Source organism: Monodelphis domestica, chromosome 1 (genome assembly GCF_027887165.1).
Source record: "Monodelphis domestica isolate mMonDom1 chromosome 1, mMonDom1.pri, whole genome shotgun sequence".
In the NCBI taxonomy this organism is placed as follows: Eukaryota; Metazoa; Chordata; class Mammalia; order Didelphimorphia; family Didelphidae; genus Monodelphis; species Monodelphis domestica.
Window position 1 is genome coordinate 14,765,657 of NC_077227.1, and position 25,706 is coordinate 14,791,362.

At 35.3% G+C, this 25,706-nt stretch overlaps 1 protein-coding gene across 2 annotated transcripts in view; it reads right to left on the minus strand.

Annotated features, from left to right (window-relative positions):
* PCDH15 (protocadherin related 15) overlaps nt 1-25,706 on the minus strand; it is a 1,570,906-nt gene that overhangs the window by 400,599 nt on the left and 1,144,601 nt on the right. For both annotated transcript variants that reach the window (XM_056795634.1, XM_056795629.1), the window contains one exon: nt 6,745-6,951. In XM_056795634.1, the coding sequence (XP_056651612.1) occupies nt 6,745-6,951 (207 nt within the window). The remainder of the gene's footprint in view (nt 1-6,744; nt 6,952-25,706) is intronic.

Sequence of the window (25,706 nt, forward strand, 5' to 3'; positions counted from 1 at the left end):
CCTAGTCCTTACCACTCTTCTGCCTTGGAGCCAATACACAGTATTGAATCTAAGACAGAAGGTAAAGGTTTAAAAAAAAAAAAACCTTATATCATTTACTACCTCCTATATGGTCTTTCCCAATCATAAAACTACTTGTACCCCTCCTAAGAAAATACCTTGTATTTTCCTTGCAATTAAAAAAAATATATATATATATATATATAAATATAAATATGTACATGTTGAGGCAACTGGGTGGCACAATGGGTTGAGTGCTGTGAATCTTAAAACTGCTCAGACTCTACCTTAGAAGATTTGGTTAAGCCATTCCCTTATTGTAACAATATAAGTATTTGGTCAGGAATGTATTGAGAACTTTAAAATTACTCCACCCTGCTCAGACAGTGCTTTACAGGAAGATAAAGTCATAAAATTCCTTACTGAATAATGAAAAGTCTCCAACTCATACTTATAGTGAAGCAAAAACCCTAAGCTAGGTCTATTTTTAGATCTAATACCAAAGGGTGCTAAGTACCTATACAGGTTAAATTAATCAGGAAAAGGTCAAGCAACTTAGAAAAGGCAAGCTTAACAAAAGAGGTGTGAAGTTATAGTCTACCCAGAGAAGGTGAGAACTAAAGAGTGGTGAGAACTAAGAATGGGCAGTCCTGGGGAAAGCATCTACTGTGATTGGTAGATGCGAAAATTTAGCGGAGGGGACACAAGAGAAAATTTTCTTTAAAAGGAAGGAGCTCGAGGTGGAGTTTTTTAGTTGGAGTTGAGACTAGTTGGAGTTTGTAGTTCAATTTGGGAGTTTGCCATGGTGGGACAAATCTTGTGGTGAGTGATTAAAGGATGACTAGTCTCTCTTAAGGCTCAGGCCTAGGCCATTTGACCTGGCCCTTCATACTATATTTCTCTTATTCTCTCTCTCCCTTTCCTTAATTCCTTCATTTGTATTAATTAAAATCTCCATAAAACCCAGCTGACTTGGGTATTTTCATATTTGGTAATTTTTCCAATGGAGTCCACTTATTTTTTATTTAAAATAAGACACTAAAAATTATCTTTACAGTTTTGGCAATTCACAGTCTTGAAACCCACATTTTTGTGGTTACAGTGCCAAGCCTATAATCAGGAAAACCTGAGTTCAGATCTAACCTCACACATTACTAGCAAATCACTTAACACAGTTTGCTCAGTTTTTTTGGAGCTAAAATGAGCTAGGGAAGGAGATGACAAACCACCCCAGTATCTGTGCCAAGAAAACATAAAATAGGGTCATGAGGAGTCAGACATGATTGAAAACAATTAAATAATAAATACAAATGTGCTGTCTCTCTCAATAGAATGTAAACTCACAGTGTCTTTTTTGTTTGTTTGTTTTGTTTCCCCAGTATTTAACATGATATATTTAAATGAGAGATACTTAAGAAATATTTATTTATTTATTTATTTATTTTTAAACCTTTACCTTCTGTCTTAGATTCAATACTGTGTATTGGTTCCAAGGCAGAAGAGTGGTAAGGGCTAGGCAATGGGGGTCAAGTGACTTGCCCAGGGTCACACAGCTGGGAAGTGGCTGAGGCCAGATTTGAACCTAGGACCTCCCATCTCTAGGCCTGGCCCTCAATCCACTGAGCTACCCAGCTGCCCCCAAAATGTTTATTTATTGATTGATTACTATGCATATATGAGGAGTAGGATAAAAAGGATACAATCACATTAAATTCATTTAAAGAAAATGAATCTTCCTCTTCAATTTTAAAATGCCTCCATCCTCAGAGCTGACAGAAATATACTTTCCAAGACAAAACATAATGGGATTTTGAATGAGTCTCTTGTTTTCCAATTATCAAGCTTATAAAAATGGATAACATAGTTGAGAATATTGAATTATGTTAACCAGTTATTCAAATTCAAATATATTTTGCTTACAGAAAATATATTTTCTAAACATGTAACATCTTCATACAATCTTCACACAAATCTATCATGGGTTGACAGTTAACACAATATATTGAGATTTGAAGAGTCACAAAAACATGTACAAACGTATTTTAGTATTGTCAAACCTTAATCAATAAACAATATTTTAAAACATCTAGTCGATGCCTAATGCTACAAAGAAAGTTGACTTGGACATACTCTTTTATTCAAAACAAAAGATCTTTTCAGCATAAATAGTTTAAAAATATCTAAGCCCAGGTATTTGAGAATAATTTATAAGCTAAGTGGTGGTTCTATTATATTTTAGTAGTGAATGACAAATTTAAGTGAATTGCCTAAATTTCAATACTAGCAATCACTGATTTTTTGGAATCGGCTCTAGTTTTAGAATTTACTCATTTTGAGAAGGAAAACTAATGAATATATGGTGTCAATTGAGGAACACCAAATATAAGTTGACATCATAGCAAGAAAGAATTGTTCATGAATGACCTAGTTATCTTTCTGTTTATATTTTCATCTCCAAAATTATCAGTCCTTTTGTTTGGCTATATTTTCATTGAGGGTTATAAACAAATTCACCTGTGTTTGGATCACCAGATCCCTGTCAGATGCCAACCTGGACGAGATCAGATCTTGGAGGCCTTGTTCGAGACAACATGGGAGTTCATTTCTTCTACAAATTGACTCACTGAAATGAAGTGTAGCTAGGGCAATTTCCAAATTCTCTAATTCTTTTTTTCACTGCTTGACCTTAGTTGGTGCTTGTTCTTTAACCTAACAAACTGACTAAACAGATGTCACAGATTCCACTCTGCCTGGGAGACAAAAGGCTCAAATGTTGTCTCATTAATTTTAATGCTATTTATGCTGAGAATAATTTGCATCCTGGCTCACACACAGAGAAACAAAGCTACACAGATTTAGCAAATGCATGCATTACAAGCAAAGAAACAAGACATTCTAGGAAACTTCCAATCACTTAAATTTCTGTATTTAGAATTGGAAGAGCCAATTTTTTTCAAACATAATTCTAGGATCTTTGGTATGAAATCAAAGTAGAGATTGAATGGGAGCACATGGACGGGTTTTGTACAATTAGGTAGTGTTGAGTTAGGATTTTAACGTTGGAGGGAACTGCCAACCTGATGCAATCACAGATCATTTGGAGTATAAAGTACATAAATTCTTGTCCTGCCATGAGAATTTATTTACTTGTCATTATTTATTATGCCTATATGAAATATAGAGACACATTGATGCATGTCTCATGAATACATATATGTAGACATGCAAAACATGTTCATTATCGTAGGGTCAGGCAAAGATATCAACATATTCAGTTAATTCAGAAAATTGTTATCTCTGAAATAAGCTTTAAAATATTTGTAGTTTTAAAATAATTTTACATGCAGGAAGTAGAGGAGGGAGAAATAGTCTGACTTACAGGGAAAATAAAAAAATAGAATAAACCACATCAGAGAACAACTCCCACATCCCCCATTTTCCCATGAAACTGCAAACCATAAAACCACACACTTAGCACTAAGTACTACCTACAGGAATGCCACCTGGTGGAACCTGTGAGCAAATCAGAAAGAACACAAATATCAACAAAACATAGATAGCCGTAGACATTCTTTCAACAATTATCCATTTCATCTCCACTGGGTGTGTTAGATGTGTACGGCACTGTTTTCAAATGTGAGCTCTCGTGGTAGTAGTGATTGGATTGATTTATCAATTAAAGGGGACGCCTGGAGAATGGAATTCCTTTCAGTAGTATAGGTTACCACCTGCTCTAACATTTATAATTGTAGAGTTTTCTCTGGCATCGAGAGATTAAGTGTTATATTCAAAGCCATGTCAATAATATGGAGAAGAACTTGAACTCAGCTTCCTGGCTTGAAGCCAATTTTCTGTCCATTCACACTGCCTCTTTGGTGCTCCTGAAATGTTGAAACAGCAGGTATTTCAAGGATTTCAAGCATCTTCAGACAGAAGTGTGATAATAGATAGTTTTATTCTTCTCTGAACAGCCAAGAGCTGTAGAGAATGGAATAGTGGCGATGGAGTCAGGAAGTCCTCATACGTTTTGAGAACATTACAAGCTTGTGATCACTGACAACACAATGCTCTGTTCTGTGCCATTTAAAAATTGTATAATATATATTAATACCTGGAATAGCTGTCTCACACAGTTGCCCCAAGGTTCAAATGAGATATGGTATGGGAGGTAATATATAATCCTTAAATAGATAGTAAATTCAATGTCTTCTAGGCAGTACAATGGATAGAGTTCTGGGCCTGGAGTCAAGAAGACTTCAGTTCAAATATCATCTGAAATATTTATGAACAGTATGACTGTAGGCAAATTATGTAAACTTTTTTTTGGCATCAATTTCCTTATTTTAAAAATGTGGATAATAATACCACCTATTTCCAAGGGTTGTTCTGAGAATCTAATGAGGTATTTGTGAAGTGTTTTTAAGCATTAAAACATTATATAAATTTACTATAATAATAATGAGGAGAAGAATGATTATCAAAATTTTTTTCTTTTCCAAAAGGACACTTTTTACTTCTGACTTTTATGAATGCCAGTTAGGAATCTTAAAACAAAACACACAACCCACCAGTCAAAGTTTATTTTATCTATGGCTGCACTGATGAGCAATAGATATCCTTAATGGGTACTCACTATTTCCTCTGAATCTGGATGATTTTGGAGATCAGAATGAATAGAGAATTCAGCAGGAAAGAAAGGGATACTAATTTGTGAAAGTGACAAAAGATAATTGAATGTGGCTAACAAAAGTCCTGATGTTTTTCTTCCCTTTAATGTCATGTGTTGCCTGGCCCATTTCTATTTCAAATAATTAGAATTCGTAGTCAAGAGTTTTTAGCAAAAAAAATCCTCTTTGGAAAAAAAAAAAACTTTTTTATATTTTCCCTTCAGTCAATAAGTTTAGCCCATGGTATCAAGCAACAAGAAAAAGAGAAGAAAATAAATAGATAGAAAATAAAGAAGGGGAGGAAAGAGAAAGAGGAAGGAAAGAGAAAAGGAAAAAGAGAATGAGAGAAGGAAGGGAAGGGAACCAATCACTCACTCAAAAAAGTACTATGTGCCAAGCAATGGACTAAGCCTTGAAGTTACAATGGTAAAAGTGAAAATCCCTGTTCTTAACCAGCTTAATAAAATATCAAAGTCTATATGCATGTACTTAATTATAGATATGAGGTGATTTTGGAGAGAAGTTCATGGCAACTTGGGGAGATCAGGAAAGATTTTACATAGAGCAGAAGGCTATAGGTTAACTGAGACTTGGAGAAAACTAGGGATTCTATCAAACATGGTAGGAGAGAGTCCATTAGAGCAATGGGGGAATCCAATGTAAAGGCATGGAAATGGGAGATGGGGCAATTATATATGAAAAACTATGGCAACAGTCTGACTGAATATGTAGTGCATGTGTATGCAGGGGAATACTGTGTAATAAGGCTAAAAAAGTAAGTTAGGCCTAGAGTAAGAGGCATTTTGAATAACCAACAGAGGACTTTGTATTTTACTCTAGATCAAAAGGGGAAACTAGAAAATGTTTAATAGTGGGATGACATAATTAGATCTATTCTCATAGAAAATCACTTTGGCAGCTCCTTGGAGTAGGATATTTGTTTCCAGCAGTCCATATATAGGAAGGGAAGAGTGAAAGGTAATGGGAAAGAGAAACAGACAAGGAAAGATAGAAGAAGAGAAGAAGAAAGAGTAGCTGAAAGAAAGGGAGATGGAGGGCAAGGCAAAGAGAAGGGGGACAAGTTTAAACCACAAGCAATAATAGAATACAAGCAGTTTGGTGGTGCAGTGGATAGCATTCTGGGCCAGGAGGAAGGAAGACTCATGTTTGTGAGTTAAAAATCTGGCCTTACTGGTTATGTGACCCTGGGCAAGTCACCTAACTGTTTACTTCATTTTCCTTATGTATAAAATTAGCTGGAGAAGGATATGGCCAACCACTCCAGGATCTCCACCAAGAAAACCCCAAATGGGGCCATGACAAGTTGGTCATGACTGACAACTGAATACTAGTGGTAGAATGTAACCTATGACAAAATATCAGTGGTGCTACTTAGTGTCAACATTTGTCTACCTTACAAAGAGCAGTGGAAAACAGCAATGATCACCTTAGCCATCATTGTTATTAGACTAGTAGGGATCCACTTAACAGATTATGAAATATCAGATTTTTTCATGTCCTGATATTTAGCTCTGAATCTAGAATTCTACCAATGCAGATTGTGGCTTATCTACACCTAGTGAAATAAGTATTAGGGAGATATTTGAGGCTCACAGATTTGCTCTGACTTCGGGTGGGGGCCAGTTTGGTAGAACAGAAAGGGCACTAGGTTGAAAGCAAATGGATCTGGGCTTGAAAACGGGCTCTGTCACTTAGTATCTGCGTAACTTTAGGCAAGTCACTGATGGGCCATATGTTCCTCATCCATGAAGGAGATATCCTCCTCTAATGGCCTTTCAAAATCTCAGTCTCCAATGCTACAACTTAGCCATGGTCATAGAGTTATTCAAACCTCAGGAGCAATATTTGAAACTGGGTCTTTCTGATACTACCTCTAATATCCTCTCCATCAGGCTAACATGAAAAAACATTAGATGAATTACTTACACATGGTTCATTTATACTAATTGCTACCCTAGTATAAAAGTCAAAGGCATTCTTTATGTCAACTGGAAAAAAAATAACCAAATCTATCAGTATGAAATATATTTAAACAAAATGAAAGAACACAACTCACATCTTCTATATCCTTGTCCAAGACAACGATTCTGAGAGGGGTGGTCAAGTTGAGGCTGTCTGAGATGGTTGAACCAACAGGGGCAGACTCCAAGATATAGCCTTGATAACTGGGCATTGTGAAGTAAGGGCTCTGGTTGTTTTCATCCAAGATTTCAATATGAAGGCTGGCAAATGCAGGAAGAGGATGACCATTATCTTGTTCTGCCTGGCAAACATTAAAAAAAAAAGAGAGAAAGAAAAAGAATATGTATCATTATACAACTTGGGTGTGGTTGGGGCAAACTTCCATTTTATTTGATGTAGGTAATTTTTTATAAGGGTATCTTTGAAAATTGTATCCTAGATATTTGGAGATAAAAGGGATTTTAGGGATATCAATTAAATACTCTCATTTCTAAGATGAAGAATATGACGTCTAGAAAAGTTAAGTGATGTACAGTGTCACAGAGAAATTTATTTTTTCTCTTGGATAAATATATTTATTATAATTTATTATGTACAACAAAATGGTATATATTACATTATTATTTCCCATATTATATTGTATATATAATAAAAATAAATGTTTTCACAAAGTGTCAGAAGGAGGCTACGAACCCAGATCCTTTATCTTTAGATCAGTGTACTTTCCACTGTGATGCCTCTTATTCTCACAGAGAAATTTAATGATGGGGTTGCAATGAAAAATTGGAACTTTGGTTTTTCTAGCCAGTTCCTCTTCTACTTGATAATTGTAGTCAGATGTCTTTTAGGATATTTTGAATAATAAAGAAAACAAGAAACAGTGTAGTATTTTGTATAGAAAGAACAGGTCTTAAGGAGGCAGGTAGGTGGTTCAGTGGATGGAGAGTCAGGCCTAGAGATGGGAGATCCTAGGTTCAAATCTGAACTCATACACTTCCTAGCTGTGTGGCCCTGGGTAAGTCACTTGACCCCCATTGCCTAGCCCGTACCACTCTTCTGCCTTGGAACCAATGCACAGTATTGATTCCAAGATGGAAGGTAAGGGTTTACAAAAAAAAGAAAGAAGAAAAAGAAAGAACAGGTTGTGGAGTTAAGAGAACCTGGGTACAAATCCTGACTATGAAACTTGATAAGCTGGGTGACCCTGGGCAAATTATTTACCCATTGAGTGCTATTAGGCAATTCTGGAGTTTCTAAATTGTAGATAAGGTACTAATGTGCCAATCTGGTGGTAATGGGTATAGCATCGGGATAAGAGCCAGGAAGTTTTAAGTTCAAATATGAACTCAGACACTTACTAGCTGTATGACCCTGGGCATGGCATTTAAATGCTTCCTCAGTTTTCTCAAATTTCAATCGGGATGATAATTGTGCCAAACTCTTGAGGTTATTTCAAGGGCCAAACAGCATCATATTTGTAAAGCTTCCTACAAATACTATTAGTGCTACTACTTACTACTTCCTCCTCCTCCTTCTCTTTCTCCTCCTCTTCCTACTAATAATTTCCATTGGGTTATAATCCAAAGTTCCCTGTTCCAAAGAAAAATTTTTTCATCTCCAAAAAGGCATCAGAAAGAACCTTGGACACATGATATAGTGAGGACAGGAGACAATTAAAGGCAGAAATGAAAAAATGTTACATAACTAGGAAATAGAGACAACAGATTTTTTATTTTAGTAAAAATATTAAATCTGGACAATGACAGTCCCTATATATATGACACATAAAATGTTTTATCTATCACCATATCAATAAACAGAACAAGTAGTCCTATAACCATTTTACAGATAAGGAAACTGAGTTTCTGATTTTATGTGGTCATAGAGCTATAAATATGGAGCATAATATAAAAAATTTAGATTTCTAATTATAAATATATATTTTAATTATTGGAGGATACTATGTGCCTAGTGAGTTCATCTGGAGCCTGTAAGATTTGAATTCCAATATCAGATTCATATTAGCTGTGTAACACTTGACAAATTATTTTGCTTCTCTCTGCCTCAGTTTACTGAGATGTAAATGTACTAATAGTACCTATCTCATTGGGTTGGTATGAGGATAAAATGAGGTATTTGAAAAAGCTTTTCAAAACTCAAGATATTGTATAAATATGAATTATTGTATAAATGATAGCTATGTTGTTATTATTATCCCTCCATGATTTCACAGTCTACCTAATTATACATCCTTAGTTAATTTAAATACATTAAATTTCATAATTGCTACCCACTTATCATTCAACATGAACAATAAAATTTCAAGGTCCCTATTAAATGCAAAGAATTGGATTTCTAACTGGGGACAAACAAAAATAAAAAGCTTTTGCCCTCTGCTCAAGCACTTTACAATATAGTAGGACAAACAAAATGTGCATCATTTTTTCTCTTATTTTTGTTGGTGATTTCTAAATTTAGATCAAAAAGAAAAAAAGTCATTTCTAGAAGGCATAACCAACTGTCCTCTTGGGAATATCATTTAGCTAGCCACCAAGATCTTGTTTATCCTCCCTTTTCTCTTCTACCCTCCTAGCATGGCCCTCTGTCCTAGAATTATCAGGGTGTGTATAAGCATTTCACTTCTTTCTTGACACCAAGTATAATCTAGGTTTTCCACATAGTCAGCCCCTCCTATTGGACCTCACTGAAATAAGAGAAGTAAATATGCTCCTCTTTATTTGCCTTATAATCTCCCATCATGCTCCATGTAGAAATAGAAGCAACCAAATGATTCTGAAGCTTCAATAAGCCTCCAGGAGCCATTAAGGAAAGCTGGAATGGAAGCTTGATTCTGGCTGCCTTTGATTCTCCCTCCTGCCACCATCAAGATGACTTTCTGGAGTCAGGAGAGTTTGAAAACTATTTCCAGCATGATTTTACTGTTTACTTAGGACAAACTAAGCACATTTTCTTTCAGTTAATAATTCTTGGCCTTAAGAAGGAAGATGGGACTGTCTATTTCTTTCCTTTATTTCTTAGGCATCTTTTTACACAAGAAAAAATGTTCAAAATACAGAAAAATCATAAAGAAAATCTGGCATAAAATTCAGACAGTGCCAAATTCATAATGGGTGATGTTGAGTAGGGCAAGAAGATTTTAGCACAGGAGTGTGTACACACACAGCTGAACAAGAGGCAAGCACAAGACTGGACCTAATCTAAGTGGACTCTTGGCCAAAAGACTGGTCAGGCTTTAAGATGCTTTTATGAAGATGCCAATGAAACCAAAGGTAATCATCTGGAGAGAGAAAATATTGATGGAATACTTGGATAACTCTGAGAAATATATCCTTTGGACAAAAACCATTTCTGAAGATATTAGCAAGAATGAAAAGGAGGATTTGATAGCATATCTTTGATTTAATTAATCAATTTAGAATATTCTTCCATGGTTACATGATTCATGTTCTTTCCCTTCTCTGCGCTCCCCCTCCCCCCTATAATCTACATGCAATTCCACTGGGTTTTACTTGTATCAATGATCAAGACCTAGATGGCATATCATTGAAAAGCCACCAATGAGTAAAATTTGTGTGCTATCATTATTTTTTATCTTTATTTTTAAAACCCTTGCCTTCTGTTTAAGAAGTGATACTAAGTGTCTGCTCCAAAGTGGAAAAGGTGTAAGGGCAAAACAATTGGAGTTAAGTGACTTGCCCAGGGTCATACAACTAGATTACATTTGAATCTAGGACCTCTTCTCTCCAGGCCTGATGATCTATTCACTCAGCTAGTTTGCTGTATCACTGCCATTATTATTATGAAAAGGAGATATCAGGCATCACAAGAGTGTTTTCGTTTCTTGTTAATATCTACAATTGCCACCACACTTAAACTGGTTTCGTGAACTAGAGAATTTTCATCATGAATGGCTATTTGAAAATTTTGTTCAGTAGACCTAATAAAGGAATTTATATATTATTGATAGGTTTGTGTTTAAACAAGTATAATTATGTTTTCTATGTTTTGATCATATCTTGAGCCACAACAAAGTTACCACATTTTAATTTTTATTGTAAAGGATTTATTTATTTATTTTTAAACCCTCACCTTCTGTCTTGGAATCAGTACTGTGTATTGGTTCCAAGGCAGAAGAGTAGTCAGGGCTAGGCAATAGGGATTAAGTGACTTGCCCAGGGTCACCCAGGTGGGATGTACCTATGGCCAGATTTGAACCCAGGACCTCCAGTCTGTAGACTTGGCTTTCAATCCACTGAGCTACCCAGCTACCCCATTTATGATTTAGATGGGCTTGACATTCAACTGAGTTGGTAAAGTTCACCTTTGTTTTTGTTTGTTTGTTTTTTTTTTAAGCAAAGGCAGTTCTTTCTACCACTGTCTTGAGAAATTTTATTTTAATTAAACAATGGGGAAAACCTACTTAATAGTATCATATAATTTCTCTATTGTTTGTTTTAAGAAAAGAAAATTATCTGGGGTGGGGCAGGGACGGAAAAGTATCTCATCCTGTCCAGAGTCAGAGTCTACTTAAAATAAACCTATTCATTTGCCATTTAAATTTCTTAACTTTTCATGCCTAAACAGCACAATTACAGTGATTTAGTTAGATACTATCTTTCAATTGTTGAAAGGCACTTCAGTGTATTTTATTGTTTAACAATCCTGAGGAGAGAATATCACATCACACAGTGTGAATATCTTTGAATGTCAAATGCTTGTTTATCTTGAGTTGTGCAGGTACCCAAATGAATTCAGCTAGACATAGAGCCTTCTGTTCTTGTTAAATACCTATTTTACACTAGCTTGTACCTTAGGATTGACTTTTCAAATCTACTGAATTTAAAGTTTGCAGACATGTTCTATAGCTATGGTGGCAAACCTATATACAGCACATGTACCAGAGAGGGTATTCAGAGCCCTTCATGGGCACTTGTGCCATAGCCCTTGCAAAGAGCTCACCATTGTGAATTACTAAAAAGCCAGAGTGATGTGGGTGAGGCTGATCCCCTCCCTCTCTCCATAGGCACCTGAGGATATTTCTCACATCACCTGCCCCTCTAAAAGGTTCACCATCACTGTTCTATAGTATGTGAATTGTAGTCTTATTTTAATTCATTAGGAGAGTTTAGCAGTAAGAATGTACCATTTCTTCATCTGGTAATTGATGTGCTCATAAAGCTTAACTCAACAATTAAACACTTCTGATAGTTAAAACATGTGTGATTAATATCACAGAATGATACCAAACAACATTGTATTTCTTCCATGTTTCCTTTTGCCAATCCTGGTGTTCAAGAAATTCTAGTTCACTTATTGCTCTCTTTTTCTTCTTTCTTTTGGCTCAGATTTCTTTAAAAACCAACATTCTTCTGCAACTTCTGATTCTTCTTTCTCCATTTTATATCACTTCATAGCTCATTGGATTACAGATCTTGAGCTCTGAGCTCATCTACTCTATTTCCTTCATTTTAAAGAGAAGGAAATTGAAACACAAGAAATACTAAGTGACTTGCATTAGCTCACCTATGTAACTAATATTGGAAGTGGGATTTAAACCCAGGCCTTCTGACTCCAGAGCAATTAAGTACTCTATTGCAACTTTGTTTTCCTTCTGGTTTTTACACTTATTCTTTATATTTGTTGTTTCTTCCAGCAGTAGGGTTCCTTAGCTCTGGCCTGTTGCTAGATTTGGGTTTCAGTCCCCTAGAAGCATTTCGTTTTTAATCAGTGAGAAAGGGTTTTTCAGAGGTCTGAACTTTCACTGCCTCTATGCCGCCATCTTGACGCTGCCTCCCTGTTGTTTCTGATAATACCAATTCCAATATATCAGTAAATCACAATCCACTTAGTCATTCCTCCTAAGTTCATAAGTCCTACTGGTTATTTCCAGTATTTGACTTTGAGGGATTAGTTTGTTACATATATCTGTGTTCATATGGATCTTTTTTCCCCATCTCTATTAATAGTCTAAGGATTCAGTCTTGCTTGCAAGATTGCTAAGTTGAACAATCTGACTAGTTGCCTAGCTCTGATTGTGCACTACTAGATTGTTTTGGAAAAAAATAATAGTTCCCAGCTCCACAAGTTCTGTGATTGCATGCATAGTTTTCACAGTCCCACTTGATTTGTCAATTTATCAATTTTATCAATTTTTTCTAAATGAAATTGGAATGTGATATATTCTTCTGAGTTGTTTAAATTTAAGTGACTTTTTTTTACAAATTCAAATATCTTACTTAAGGTAATGCCATTCCCAGAATAGAATGACACTTTTCATTTAAATCAATGACCTACCTTTGAGGCAACGGTAGGTAAAACTTTGATTAACTAGAAATCAAACATTAATTGGACTTCATCCCCTTCCCTACACTGTATTTTCATGAAAGGTAGGCTAAGCTCAAGGGAGAAAAAAAAGTTGATGGTAGGGTTTCAGATTTTGAAAAAGTGAAATATCTGAGTTGTATCTTGGGGATATTACGCACTCAATTCAATCCCCTTCACTTTCTACCCATCTTTACAACCCGACAGTGAGAATCAATATTCAGAATTACTGAAACAGTACACTGTATGATCCTAAATCAAAGGAATATTAGATTAAATTCTATGTTACCTAAAAATGGACGAATACATTTCAGAGAGGTCTTCAGTGACAAAAGTTAAAACAACAACAACAAAAGATCTTATTGACCTTCGGTTAACTAGAAATTCAATTACAGAGAATATTAACTTCCTTGAACATTCCATTTTCTACTGTCTTGGTATAGCTCATGTCCTGTTAACTATTTTAATAGTACATTCCAATTGACTCAGGATTGCAAATACGTTCATTCTTGGGTGTTTTTAATTTTTGAGGAAGAGAAGTTTGTAGTTCTTATTTTTGAAAGAGTCATTAATAAGCTTCTGTAGACTGAGCTTCAAGTCAAGAAACTCATCTTGCTATTTCTGTCATAGTTGGCTACTTAGACTAACATAAGAAACCTAACTAGACTGAAATTAAGAACAAAGTGGCCTGAACATGAAAGCAGGATGATGTTTCCATTGGCATGGTTTTCTACAATAACAAGGGGATGCTTCTAAACAGTAAAGAGATTGCCCTTTGGGAGAGGCATTGATTAAGGGTCAGGTCTGACATTTTCATGATCTGGGAACCATAGGCTTTTGACCTAGAAATCAAGAATTCAAGAACTCTGGAGTCTCTGCTAATGATCGCCTGCCACTTTACATCTCCCTGGTCAGGGAAGCACTGCTAGAAGAGTCAATGAAGGGGCCTCCCTATTCTTTCTGGTTTACGAAGGCTACCTTCTAATCACCACTGGTGGGTCTTATATTTCAAGACAGGAGACTATCTTTACCTTTTGCAATCTTCTCCACCAATGGTATTTCACTATTAAAACATGTGGCTGAGGTCACGGACAGCTTCCTTGGCTGTATAACAGAGATTTGCTCTATGAAAAGATAATTGGGCCATATGGGGATCAAACTCATGACCTTCACCTCATTAGCAGCTTTCTCTATCTAGATCTTCCAGATCCCAAGGCAGTAGTGGAGATGAGTGATTTAGGCCAGTTTTGCTCCTGAGCTTTTATTATTTCCACTCTAAGTTGCCCATTGTCCAGTTATATCCCAAATCTGCAATGAATGGTATCCCATTATTTAAGAACTATGGCTAATGAGATATTTAGTTTTTGAAATATCATTGTCCCATAACAAGGAGATTTACGTACATGGCAATTCATAATAAGGCTTTAAGAGACCTGAGCTTGAACTTTTTAAGAGAGCCTTGTCATAATCTAGTCATGTCATCACTCATGCCCTGGCAGAAAGCCAATGTTCTCTATTTTAAAACTGAATATGTGAGTGGAAAAATATTCAATACCATATTGGGGGTTGCACAGATTACAATAAAAATAGCTGACTCTTTGCCCAGTGATCAAAGTGGCAACAGATGATGATTTTACATTATTGCTCTCTACACAGACAGTGGTATTAAACTAAAATGGGAATAGGGGTCTGAACATAAAAAATATTTTTGACCACATATTGATTCAGAAAACCATACCTTAACATTACATCCTATTTTATTTTTCCTTATTTTGTTAAAAATTTCCAAATTATATCATAATCTAGTTTGAGCTATAAAACATGTATTTCATAGTTCTGGTTTGGATAATTGACTTTACCATTCTTCATCAATGGAATTCCAGCTCTTTCACATCTCCATGACTGTGTTCTAAGTTTAAATCTCCCATCTCCATGTCTTTGTTCAAAGCTCCTATGATCATACTAGATGGTGTAGCAGATAGAGCAATGGACTTGGGGTCAGGAAGACCTGAGTTCAAAGTCACCTCATATAAACACTAGCTGCATGACCCTAAGTAAAAAAAAATCATCTCTTCCTTAGTTTCTTCATCTGAAAAAGGAGGTTATAATAGCATCTACCTCCCAGAGTTTATGAGGATCAATCAAATGAGAACATATTTGTAAATCACTTGATGAATATTGAAGCTCTAAAAAAGCATTAGTTGTGGTAGTTGTTTCTTGAGATTGTGTTAGTTGGATATAGACATATTTACTAAAAGTGTACATATGGCCATAAAACTGAGCATAGCTTTTGAACCAGCCATATCACCCCTAGGTGTGATTCCCAAAGTGACCGAAGAGAAAAGGAAAGAACCTGCTTGTACAAAAATATTTATAGCAACTCTTTGTGGTAGCAAAGCCCTGGAAACTGAAGGGATTTCTGTCATTTGAGGAATGGCTGAACAAGTTGTGGTATATGATTATAATGGAGTACTACAGTGCCATAAGAAATGATGACAAAGACAATCACAAAAAGAAAATGGAAAGATTTATATGAAATGATGCAAAGTGAAGTGAGGAGAACTAGCAGAATGTTGTGCACAACCACAATAGTAATATCTGATATTCTTCTGTGAATGAGTGAACTATGACCAGCAATTCAGGGATCTAGAAAAACTCTAAGGGACTCATGATGAAAAAAAATATATCCATGCCATAGAAGGAATTGATGGAGAGTCTGAATGCAGATTGAAGCATATGTGATTCTTCACATTGTTTCCTCCATGAATTTTTCACTAGCACAAATGATATGTGTGTTCTTTCACAACATGATGAAGATAGAAATATGTACTTCATGATAATGTATGAATAACATATATAATATTGCCTTCTATCTTGAGGATGGGGAAATGATGGAGGGAGATAACATGAATTGAAAAAGAAAATGATTATAAAAATTATATAAAAAAAGTAAGGAAAAGAAAGGATATAGATACATAAATTCATACATATTTTATGTGTATAAATATCTGCTTGTGTGCATGTATATGTATGTGTGGGTATGCACATACATATATATGAAATAAATATATCTATAAATGTAAAAAATTAGATATATGAATTATTGAATGAAAAATATTTACTAAGCACTTTCCACTTGGACAACATTATGCCAAGACTGGGAATATATATTTTTTTTAAAGTAGGAAACATTTATTTTCAGGAGCTCGTCTTCTAATTAGTGGAAATTGCACTTATAGTTGATTTCAGGTACAAGTTTGCCAGGGGGTCCCAGTGGTCCTTAGGGTGCAATAGGAAGGCATATAATGATGTGTCTTTTAAACATGCCATTTCCATTATTAAATCAAATCAGCTTTATATATGCATATATAATTTTGTATATATGTATATTAGTGTATTATATATATGCCAAAATGTGTATGTGAGTATATACACATCCACATGTATATGTACAAAATATCTTTCAGAATGTGCTTTTCATTATTGTAGCTATGGTGTTGTTTTCACAGAATATTCATATAATAAAATATTCAAAGATACAGATCTGATCAATATGCAAATTATAGATCAGGGGATGGGACACTAGGTTCAGGTCTAGGAAGTATCAAGTTGAAATCCAGTCTCAGAAAACTACTAGCTATGACCTTGGCTATTTCATTTAACTTCTTTTTGCCTCAGTTTCTTCAACTGCAAAATGAGTTAATTATACTACCTACCTCCAAGAGTTGAGTCAAGATCAAATGAGATCATATTGATAAAGCATATATAGTTCCTAGAAGATTTAATTGTTCAGTCATTTCAGTCTTGTGCCTAGGACATAGTATGGTTTACATAAATGGCATGTATGATATCCTTCTTATTATTAACATCTCTACTGATTTTTATCACAATGAATCCATGACTGTTCATACTTTGGGCCTCTTGTCCTCTTGTCATTCATTACTTTTAGGTCCCATCCAGGAAGTTAAGGCTCTTTCGTAAGCTCTCTTTCTATGGTGAAGACCCTAGAGGAGCACATAAGCTGTACAATGTTTCTTTTTTATTCTCCCCCATTTCCCCAGTCCACCTTGTTTGAATCTAATTATGCAGTGGCATCCATTAATTTCAATATCATCTTCCTTTTGAGTGTTTCTCTTTACCTTTTTTGAACTGTCCTTCTATTCTACACCTCTTGGCAGTCAGAAAATTCACATATTTATTAAAGGATCTAGTTAAGGGAGTCGGATGAGATTCTTAAGTTTCAATGTATAGGTTTAATGCATGCTAATAAAGAAGGGCTTACATTGAATGACCACTCTGCCTTTGTGGGGAATATAAGGATGCTACTAGGCACCTTTAAAGTTTCTCCTCTTTCCTCTTCTTTATCAGCTCCCTTTCCTCTGCCCCCCACTGGTGTCACTTTATGGGGGGCTGGAGAGAGGAGAAATTACTATGACAGCGCCTTTCATTTTGCAATCTGCTCCAACCTTGTTATTTATTAGTGCCAGCTGTGAAGATAGGAAAAACATGCCTCATTTTGTGTTGGGGATATCGAGTGGTCTGATGAGATGAGGTGAGTTACCCTCATCGGCTTGAAGGCAACAATCTGTGTACTTTCTCAACTTTTTTTATATATTTTTTTCTTTCTATGAGAAAATGCCAGTTTTACTTGGTCATTCAAGAAGTAGCATTTGGGCAGACATTTCTCAAACAAAGAAGTATTAACATATTTCATATTTCTCATTATACAGGATGTAGCAGACAGCTGTTTGTTCAGAGGAAATCAATAACATATTTTCTACATGGTGGCCCAAAATTCTCTGTTCAGCTTTACATTTTAATAGTTTAAAATTAAACTTCTGGGACACCTTTTGCCTGGGCCTCAACAAAAATGTAACAGTTCTATGCTAGGAAAAAAGAGGTGATGATCATAATTCTTTTGTATTTTTTTCTATACAATCAGCGTATGCATACACATGTGTGTTTGCTGTCTTCATCAGTCAAATAGAAGCTCATCAGGAGTAGAATTTGTTTTTACTTAATTTACTCTTCACTGGTTCCTTCACTGTACCACAGAACTCCCCACAGAGCAGTCGCTTAATGAGTAATTGCTGCTGAGTAATGACAGATGACAATGATCCCAGGACTGCCTACTTTCCTTGGTACATTCACCTGTGTTATCGTATTTTATTTTTCCCCATTAAACTGTCAGGTGATGTTAATTTATTATTATATTATGTTATATAATAAGTTATATAATATACATATATAGTAATTAAATTAAAAGGAAGTCATGGAATATTAGGAGAAAACAATGGTATATTAAGCAAGATTAATAACAAACAAGCATTTATTAAGTCTACTCTGTGCTAGGCAAAGTTCTATGAACCAGAAATAGAAGGAAAGGGACAAATATGGTCCTTTTCTTTAAGCAGTTTATATTCTAATGGGGGGATCATGATAAAAGATTCTGTATTCTGTATTCATAGAAGACATATTGTTGTTGTGTGTTCTTTGTCAGCCTCACTCTCTTTTCCAGAGTCATTGAATTTTTGTGGCTAAACAAAAGTCAGGATGACTGTTGATAGTCCAGGATGCAGTAGATGACTTCAGTGTTTTCAGTGACTGACCAAGCTCTAAGCACTGCCCAATAATTACTTCTGCCTTTTTTATGGCTATTGGAACAAATTGTTCTCATCTGCCCATTCTGTTGAGGGAAGTCTTCACATGCTTAGGGGTAGACCACACTAACTCATCCACAGATTTGAGGCCTGTTGCTTAAAAATCTCAACCTGGTTTTGAGACATACTTTTACCAAAGTGTGGTCACTACACATGCTACAGATTCTTGGAACCACAGGTAAGAGTTGGGTAAGAGGTAGATAATAAAGGTGGATGAGCGGCCAAAAAAGGGTTTGTCAGGCCCTTACTCCAAAGGCATTAGTCCTCCCTGAATACTTTGTAAACCCCATGAAGTAGATAATGAGTACATGGAAAATAATCTCAGAAGGAAGGTACCTGGGGGGAGGGACATTGGAAAGACCATTTTTGGAAATGTCCCTTCAAGTAAACTACTGTTGTATTTTCTGAAGACCAGACAAAATTCAAAGAAGCTCATTACCAAAAGGTGAGTCATCAATTAATGATTTGGGGGGAAGGTCAGGGAACAATTCATGAATGCCAACTAATTAAGTGATGTCCAGATTGCGAATTATATTGGCAGAGAGAATACATATATAGATGAAGCAATAATATTTTGTGATCATGCATTAATAAATCAGTCAAGAAATACAATAACTAAGAAGTTTGGTTGCCAGTGGATAGAGTGGTTTTGGACTAACAAAGAACTGATCTGAGTACCAGGGAACTGGAAAGAGATATTGGAAGTCACTGAATTCAAATCTTACATCCAAAACTAGCTTTGTACAATCAGTTAATGCTTTTCAGACTGAGTTTTCACATTAGTGAAATAACATCTCAAATGAATTACTATCTCTGTCAAGTGCTTTTTAAACCTTAAAGCATAAATATTTACTATTGAGTTGTTATCTTAAAATACAAAGTTTAAGTTATTTTAAAAGTGATTTTAGGGAGAGAAATTTTCTGCCTCATGGAATCCAGAAAGCATACTTCTTGCAGAGGATACCATGAAGATGGCTGCAGAGACCAAGTGCTGCTCCAAGAGATTTTGAGCAAAACCTTTTGATGAGTTTTGGGGGGTTGAATTCATTTGTCTTATATGCACTTTGTTGTGCAAAAGGGGACTGCCACCATATTGGTTTTGTTCTTTTAATCTTTTGTTTCATTATCCCCAAGTTGTTGTATAATTACCCTTTTAAAAACTGTATGTATCTTTAATTTGATTATATTTGCAAGATCCATGGGGCATACTGGTCTCCCAATGGATCCCAGGGGGAATTGTGTTCTGAAAAGAAAAAAAAAACTGCATGCTGCAACTATATCCCCCAGAATACCCCAGGGTTTCTCCTCCACCTACTTCCTGGCATGGAATTGGTCTATGAATGGTCCAATCCTGTGCCAAGGAGGGAACTTTGAATCAGACTGGGAGCTGTTTCAAGGGAGCAGAGTGGAAGAGAGATCTTGTGGGAGAACAGAATTTTTTTCCTCCTTAATAAAGGCTTTCCCCCCTTGATTTGCTTCCTCTTTTTTCATCTCTTTTTCTTTATTATGGGTTCCTCATTACTGCGGGATTCGTCCATTTATAGACCAATCCCACATTAGGAAGTAGGGGATTGGAAACCCTTCTCAGCACAGGATTGGTTCATTCATAGAATCCCATGCCAGGAAGTAGGGGTAGGGAACCCTGGGGAATTCTGGGGGATGTAATTCCAGCATGCAGTCTTTTTTTCTTTTCAAAACTCACACTAACTGCTGAGCATGGTGACAACAGTCTGACCCAAGAGACATTTTAAAGTCCCTATTATAGGGGGAATACCATTCTCCCTTTTTCTAGATTCTTAACAGGTATTAAAACCATTCACAATCTGAATGATTCCAAGTTGAAATGAAAAAGATAATTAGTGTTTTCAGTCTGTGTGTCCTTATCTGAAACATATATAACAGCCCTTTGGTGACTTAACTGGTGGTACCTTAGAGATATTGTGTGAGGGAAATGCATCCCTTGTACCATAGATTTCAACCCAGGGAAGAGTCTATCTAAGCTGAACCAGACTGGTCCTTAGATGATACACATTTAGTCTATCCCTTGTCCCTTGCAGTTTGATGTATCTTGCCCCAATATGTGAACTTGTGCTCTACTTCTATGGTTTTGGTTTACATAGGCAAGTAGGTAGTGAAATGGATAGAATTGTTTTCAAATCCAGCCTCAGATCCTTCCTAGCTATTTGAATCTAGGTAACTCATTTAACCTCTGTTTGCCCTGGTTATCTCAACTGTAGAATGGATCTAATAATACCTGTCTCGCAGAGTAATGAGATTCAAATGTCATAGTTATAAAGTACTTATCACAGTGTTTGGCACATAGTTAGTGATACATAAATGCTGGTTATTGTTTTCATGGTAGTGGTCATGGTGGTGGTGATGGTGGTCTCTAAAACTAGGGTCACCTCCTCATCATGATGAAGTACAGTAAGATATTAATGGGGACTTTGTCTCTATATTTCACCTGAATCCTTAGATGAAGTTCCTTCTTATATAAAAAAAATGTAAAATATCAGCAAAAAGATGACTGAACAATAACAATAACAAAGCCTTCTTCTTTATGACATTCCTGCAAATACCTCTGGTTATTATCATACACTGCCCCAACTCCATCTCCCTGAGCTTTCTCTTGCCAGGCTAAGCAACTGATCCTCACATTGCAAAGGCTCAAGGCCACCATTGTCTGAGTTCATGTGCTTTCAACAATCTGTTGTTTCTTCCAAATTTATGGTCCTATGATCATAAAACTATGATGAGCTCCCCTTTTGTTTGAGGGGACCAGAAATGTTTATCAGGGAGAATAGATAACTTACCAATACAGGGTAGTATTCCTAAAGTTTGAAGAACTGACATTTGACTGCATACAATTAGTTCTTCATGACTCAGTCTACTGTGAAGATTAAATTATAATCTCCTGATTGAAACAATGAAGGTACTTAGCTCTTCCTTTATTGGGAAGATTGAATTGTAATCCACAATCTGTTTTTAGATTTTAATCCCCAAAAAGGTGGTAACTCAGTATTTTAAGTGGATCTACCCATTTGAACTACAAAAAGGTATGAAGTAACTACAAAAGCTGAACTAAACAAAAAAGGTGTTAAGTAACCAAAAAGGTATAATCTAACCAAAGAAGGTGTGAACTAAAGAGAGGGCAGTCCAGGAGAAAAGCTTCTGCTGTGATTTGTAGACATAGAATTTAGGGGAGGTGACACAAGAGAAAAAGATCTTTTAAAAGAAGGATCAGAGGCCAGAAGAGGATAAATTCAATTCGAGGAGATTGAAGAGGATTCTCTGACTTGGAGTGGGACTGGAAGAACTGAACTCCTGGAAGAATTTGTCCAGGAAACCTCAGACTGCTTTTCCTTTTAGATGGTCACCTTTGGTGAGTGAAAGGCTGACTTAGTGACCACACCTTTTTGGAGGCATGAAGAATCCAGGAAAGGTCCATTGTCTTGAGACTCTATTTCCCTGGCTGGGGCTTAGAAATTCTAACAGGTATCAGTGGAAGCCAGGGTTTACACTCTCTCTCTCTCTCTCTCTCTCTGCCTTTTCTCTCTTCCTTAATATCTTCCCTCTATTGTAAATAAACTACCATAAATTCCATTTACTTTAGTAATTCATTTTGGGATTTAGAAATTAAATCCCTGGTGACACCTATATAAATATTCAGAGTCCAACCACAATAAAATTAACATTACATGAAGAACATAAGGATATTCTTTGTTGATCTTGTCTTTTTACTCATTAGGTATATTGCTCCTTTGTTTCCAAAGCCAAGGTAAATTGTGTGCACAACCATTAAAAGGCAACTATCTCTACTCAGTTTTGCAAAGATGAAAAGCTAATATTTACTCAAGTAACAAAAAAGTTTATAATGCATTGGAATTTAGAAGCAGAATGAAGAAGAAAAAGAAGTTAGCAGCTGGCCTCATCTATCTTATCTTTTTATAGCCTACGCATAAGAAATATTCATTAGTCTAATATTATTTTGTTCATTTCAAAAAATATGCTTAGAATAAAGTATTTGAGCTTATTTATAGGATTCAAAGTATTTTTATCTTACTGGTTCCTAGTGGTAATAAAAATTGTTTCTGTTGCATGAACATGTGAAATGTTCATTTAAAAAAAGAAATGAATTAACGTTTAAAAACAACTGCTTATCAAACGCATCTAACAAAAGATATTGTTCCATTTTAAATCATGGCTATTAAAGAATCTCAAGGTATTATCTTCAAAAAGTTCAATTGCAATCATCCCATGCACTCAAATCATAATTATATTAATGTCCTCCCCTACATGGTATCATGGAGATCAGTCCCAAATCATAAGGAAAATTGCCTTGTAATTGTGACATTAATTGCATTCGAAAGACGCATAGTCTGTGCAGCAGATATGAATTCTTCACCACATGATTAGACTGCATTGATTTATTTTCATTCATGTCATAGATGATATCTTTGTGATCAATTCAATTGATGAGGAAAATGATAAAATTATTTCAATCTAATGTACCATCAAGACCAATGATGGGCATAAAACAAAAGCTTAATTAATGTTTATTGATTTAGAAGTACTCCTATACAACAAACTTTTTTGACTACTACATGTAAGTTATTATGCTGCTCTCAAAAATTTACATTCTACATACAATCTAAACAAATACTTTTCTTCTTTTTTTCCTTCATTTTCTAGTACTTTACATATATTATGTCATTGGCCCCTACCAGAGCCCTGTGAATTAAGGACTATAAGGATTATTATCCTCATTTTGTAGGTGAGAAAAGGAAATCTAAGGAAGATTAAATGACTTCTTTTGAAGTTATATCAATAGTATCAGAAGTAAGAATTGAATCAGTCTTTCTGACTCTATGCCCAATACTCTGTATGCATTTATTTAGGAGAGAGAGGGATTTGGCATGAATCACTAAACTCTTTCATTCCACCAAGGAGAGCTTTCATTCAAAGATATTCCCTACTTACTTTTATATAATTTAGAAACTAAATTATCTTGATAATTTTGCTTACAATGTTATTGCCATTTGGGTCACTTGTATTTGTTACTCTACTGAGGGGGCAGCTAGGTAACTCAGTGAACTGAGAGTTAGGCCCAGAGATGGGAGGTCCTGGTTTCAAATATGGCCTCAGACACTTCCTCTCTGTGTGATCTTAGCTAGTTAAGTCACTTAACTCCCATTGCCTAGCCCTAACCACTCTTCTGCCTTGGAACCAATGTAGAGTAAATAGTATGATTTGAAGAAGGAAGATAATATTTTTTTTAGAAATTATTATCCTATTGTAAAAAATGGAGACTTGAACCCAGGACTTCAATCCCCAGAAGTCCTTGCTCCACTTCCCCAGAATTCTTTGTAATATCACTGAATTCTCACCTGGGCCAAGATCGAGATGGGGTATTTAACCTGATTGGAAAGGTTTCTGGGCCTCTCTTCTCTTTCCTGTTGCTGCTTCCAAGCAGACACATCTCCTTTTATAATGTAGGTGAGGTTGTCTAGGCCTCTCTGGGCCTAGACACGTGCTTTCTTATTCTGTATTTTCTTTAATCCTTAACCTTTAATAAACCTCTCAAAAATATAATACTCCTTGCAGAGAAACTAATTTTAACTCTTACACTATTGAGGTCATAGAATCATGGGTTTAGAGCAGAAAGACATCTTAAAGATTTTCTATATCCAACATAATCTTTAAACAGATGAAGAAACTAATATTCCAAGAGTTGAATTGACTTGTCCAAGCTCACTTTGGTTGTAAATGAAAAAAATCAAAATTTGAATCATGATCTCTGATAACAAATCTTGTACATTTTCCACTCTATGAAACTGTATTTTGTCCTTCATGATTGACAAAAGAGATCTATTCATAAATTGAAGAAAATAGTTATTTTATTAAAAATTATTTGAATAAACATGAATTTATACTTGACTGGATCCATAATTTTGCTGATAAAAGTAAAGGTGAAACTCTTCAAGTCTCACAGCAAAGTAGATTTCTAATCATATATAACTTTTAGTGAGATAATATTTTTTATGTCTTCCCGACCTAATTGACAAAAAGCAGTTCTGACCAATATGATTGAATAGTTTGGGTCATTGTCTTGAACTTGTAGGTCATCTCTGCTTGAATATCACTGCACTGCAGAGACATTACATAACTGTTGGCTTCTTTTGTGAAATCTTCTCTTGTAAAATTCTTGGTTTTTAGTGTAAAGTAACCTGTCCTCACCACTTGGAGCCTCTTCACTGCAATTTGGTAGTGAACTTCAAATAAAATTCATCAGAAATTAGAGTATGCTCCAGAATACCATTCATAAAAGTTCACCTTTTCTATTTCTGTGGATGTTTAAAATATAAGCTATTCTCAATAAAAAAAGTGGAGATAGAATAGTAGCTATGTGGATCAGTGCTTATTTATCTGCTCTTGGTATCATTTGTTTTATATAATAATATGATCTGAAGTTAAAAAAAATATCTTTTGACTTTATCACATATATCCCACTTCACCTTTTTTTCTCAACCCTTTAGAACCATTCCTTATAATACATTTATAAGAAAAAGAGAAAGATGAAAAAAAACTACATGTATATATACATATAAATTGATATATTTATTATATTATGTATTTTATTTCCACAATTCCCCACTTTTGCAAAGAAATGGGGTGATGGATTCTTTCACTTCTCTTCTTTAGGGTCAACTATCATCATAATCACTTCACAGAACTCAGTTTGAATAGTTTATTCTTATTCTTTCCATTTCATTGAATAATTATTTCATTTATAAAGGGACTTTCATTTTCTTCCCTCCTTACCTTTCCTTTTCCCTTTCCCCTCTATATTTCTTTTCAAATTATGTGTAAAAATTATAACATTCATTTTTTAAAATTTTAGGTTGCAAATAATTTAACCCCCATAATATCTTTCCCATCTCCCCTCACTGAGAAGGCAAGCAATATGACATTGGTCATACATGTGAAGTCATATAAAATATTTCCATATTAGTATTATTGTGGAAAAAACAGAAAATAAAGGGTTTTTTTAAAA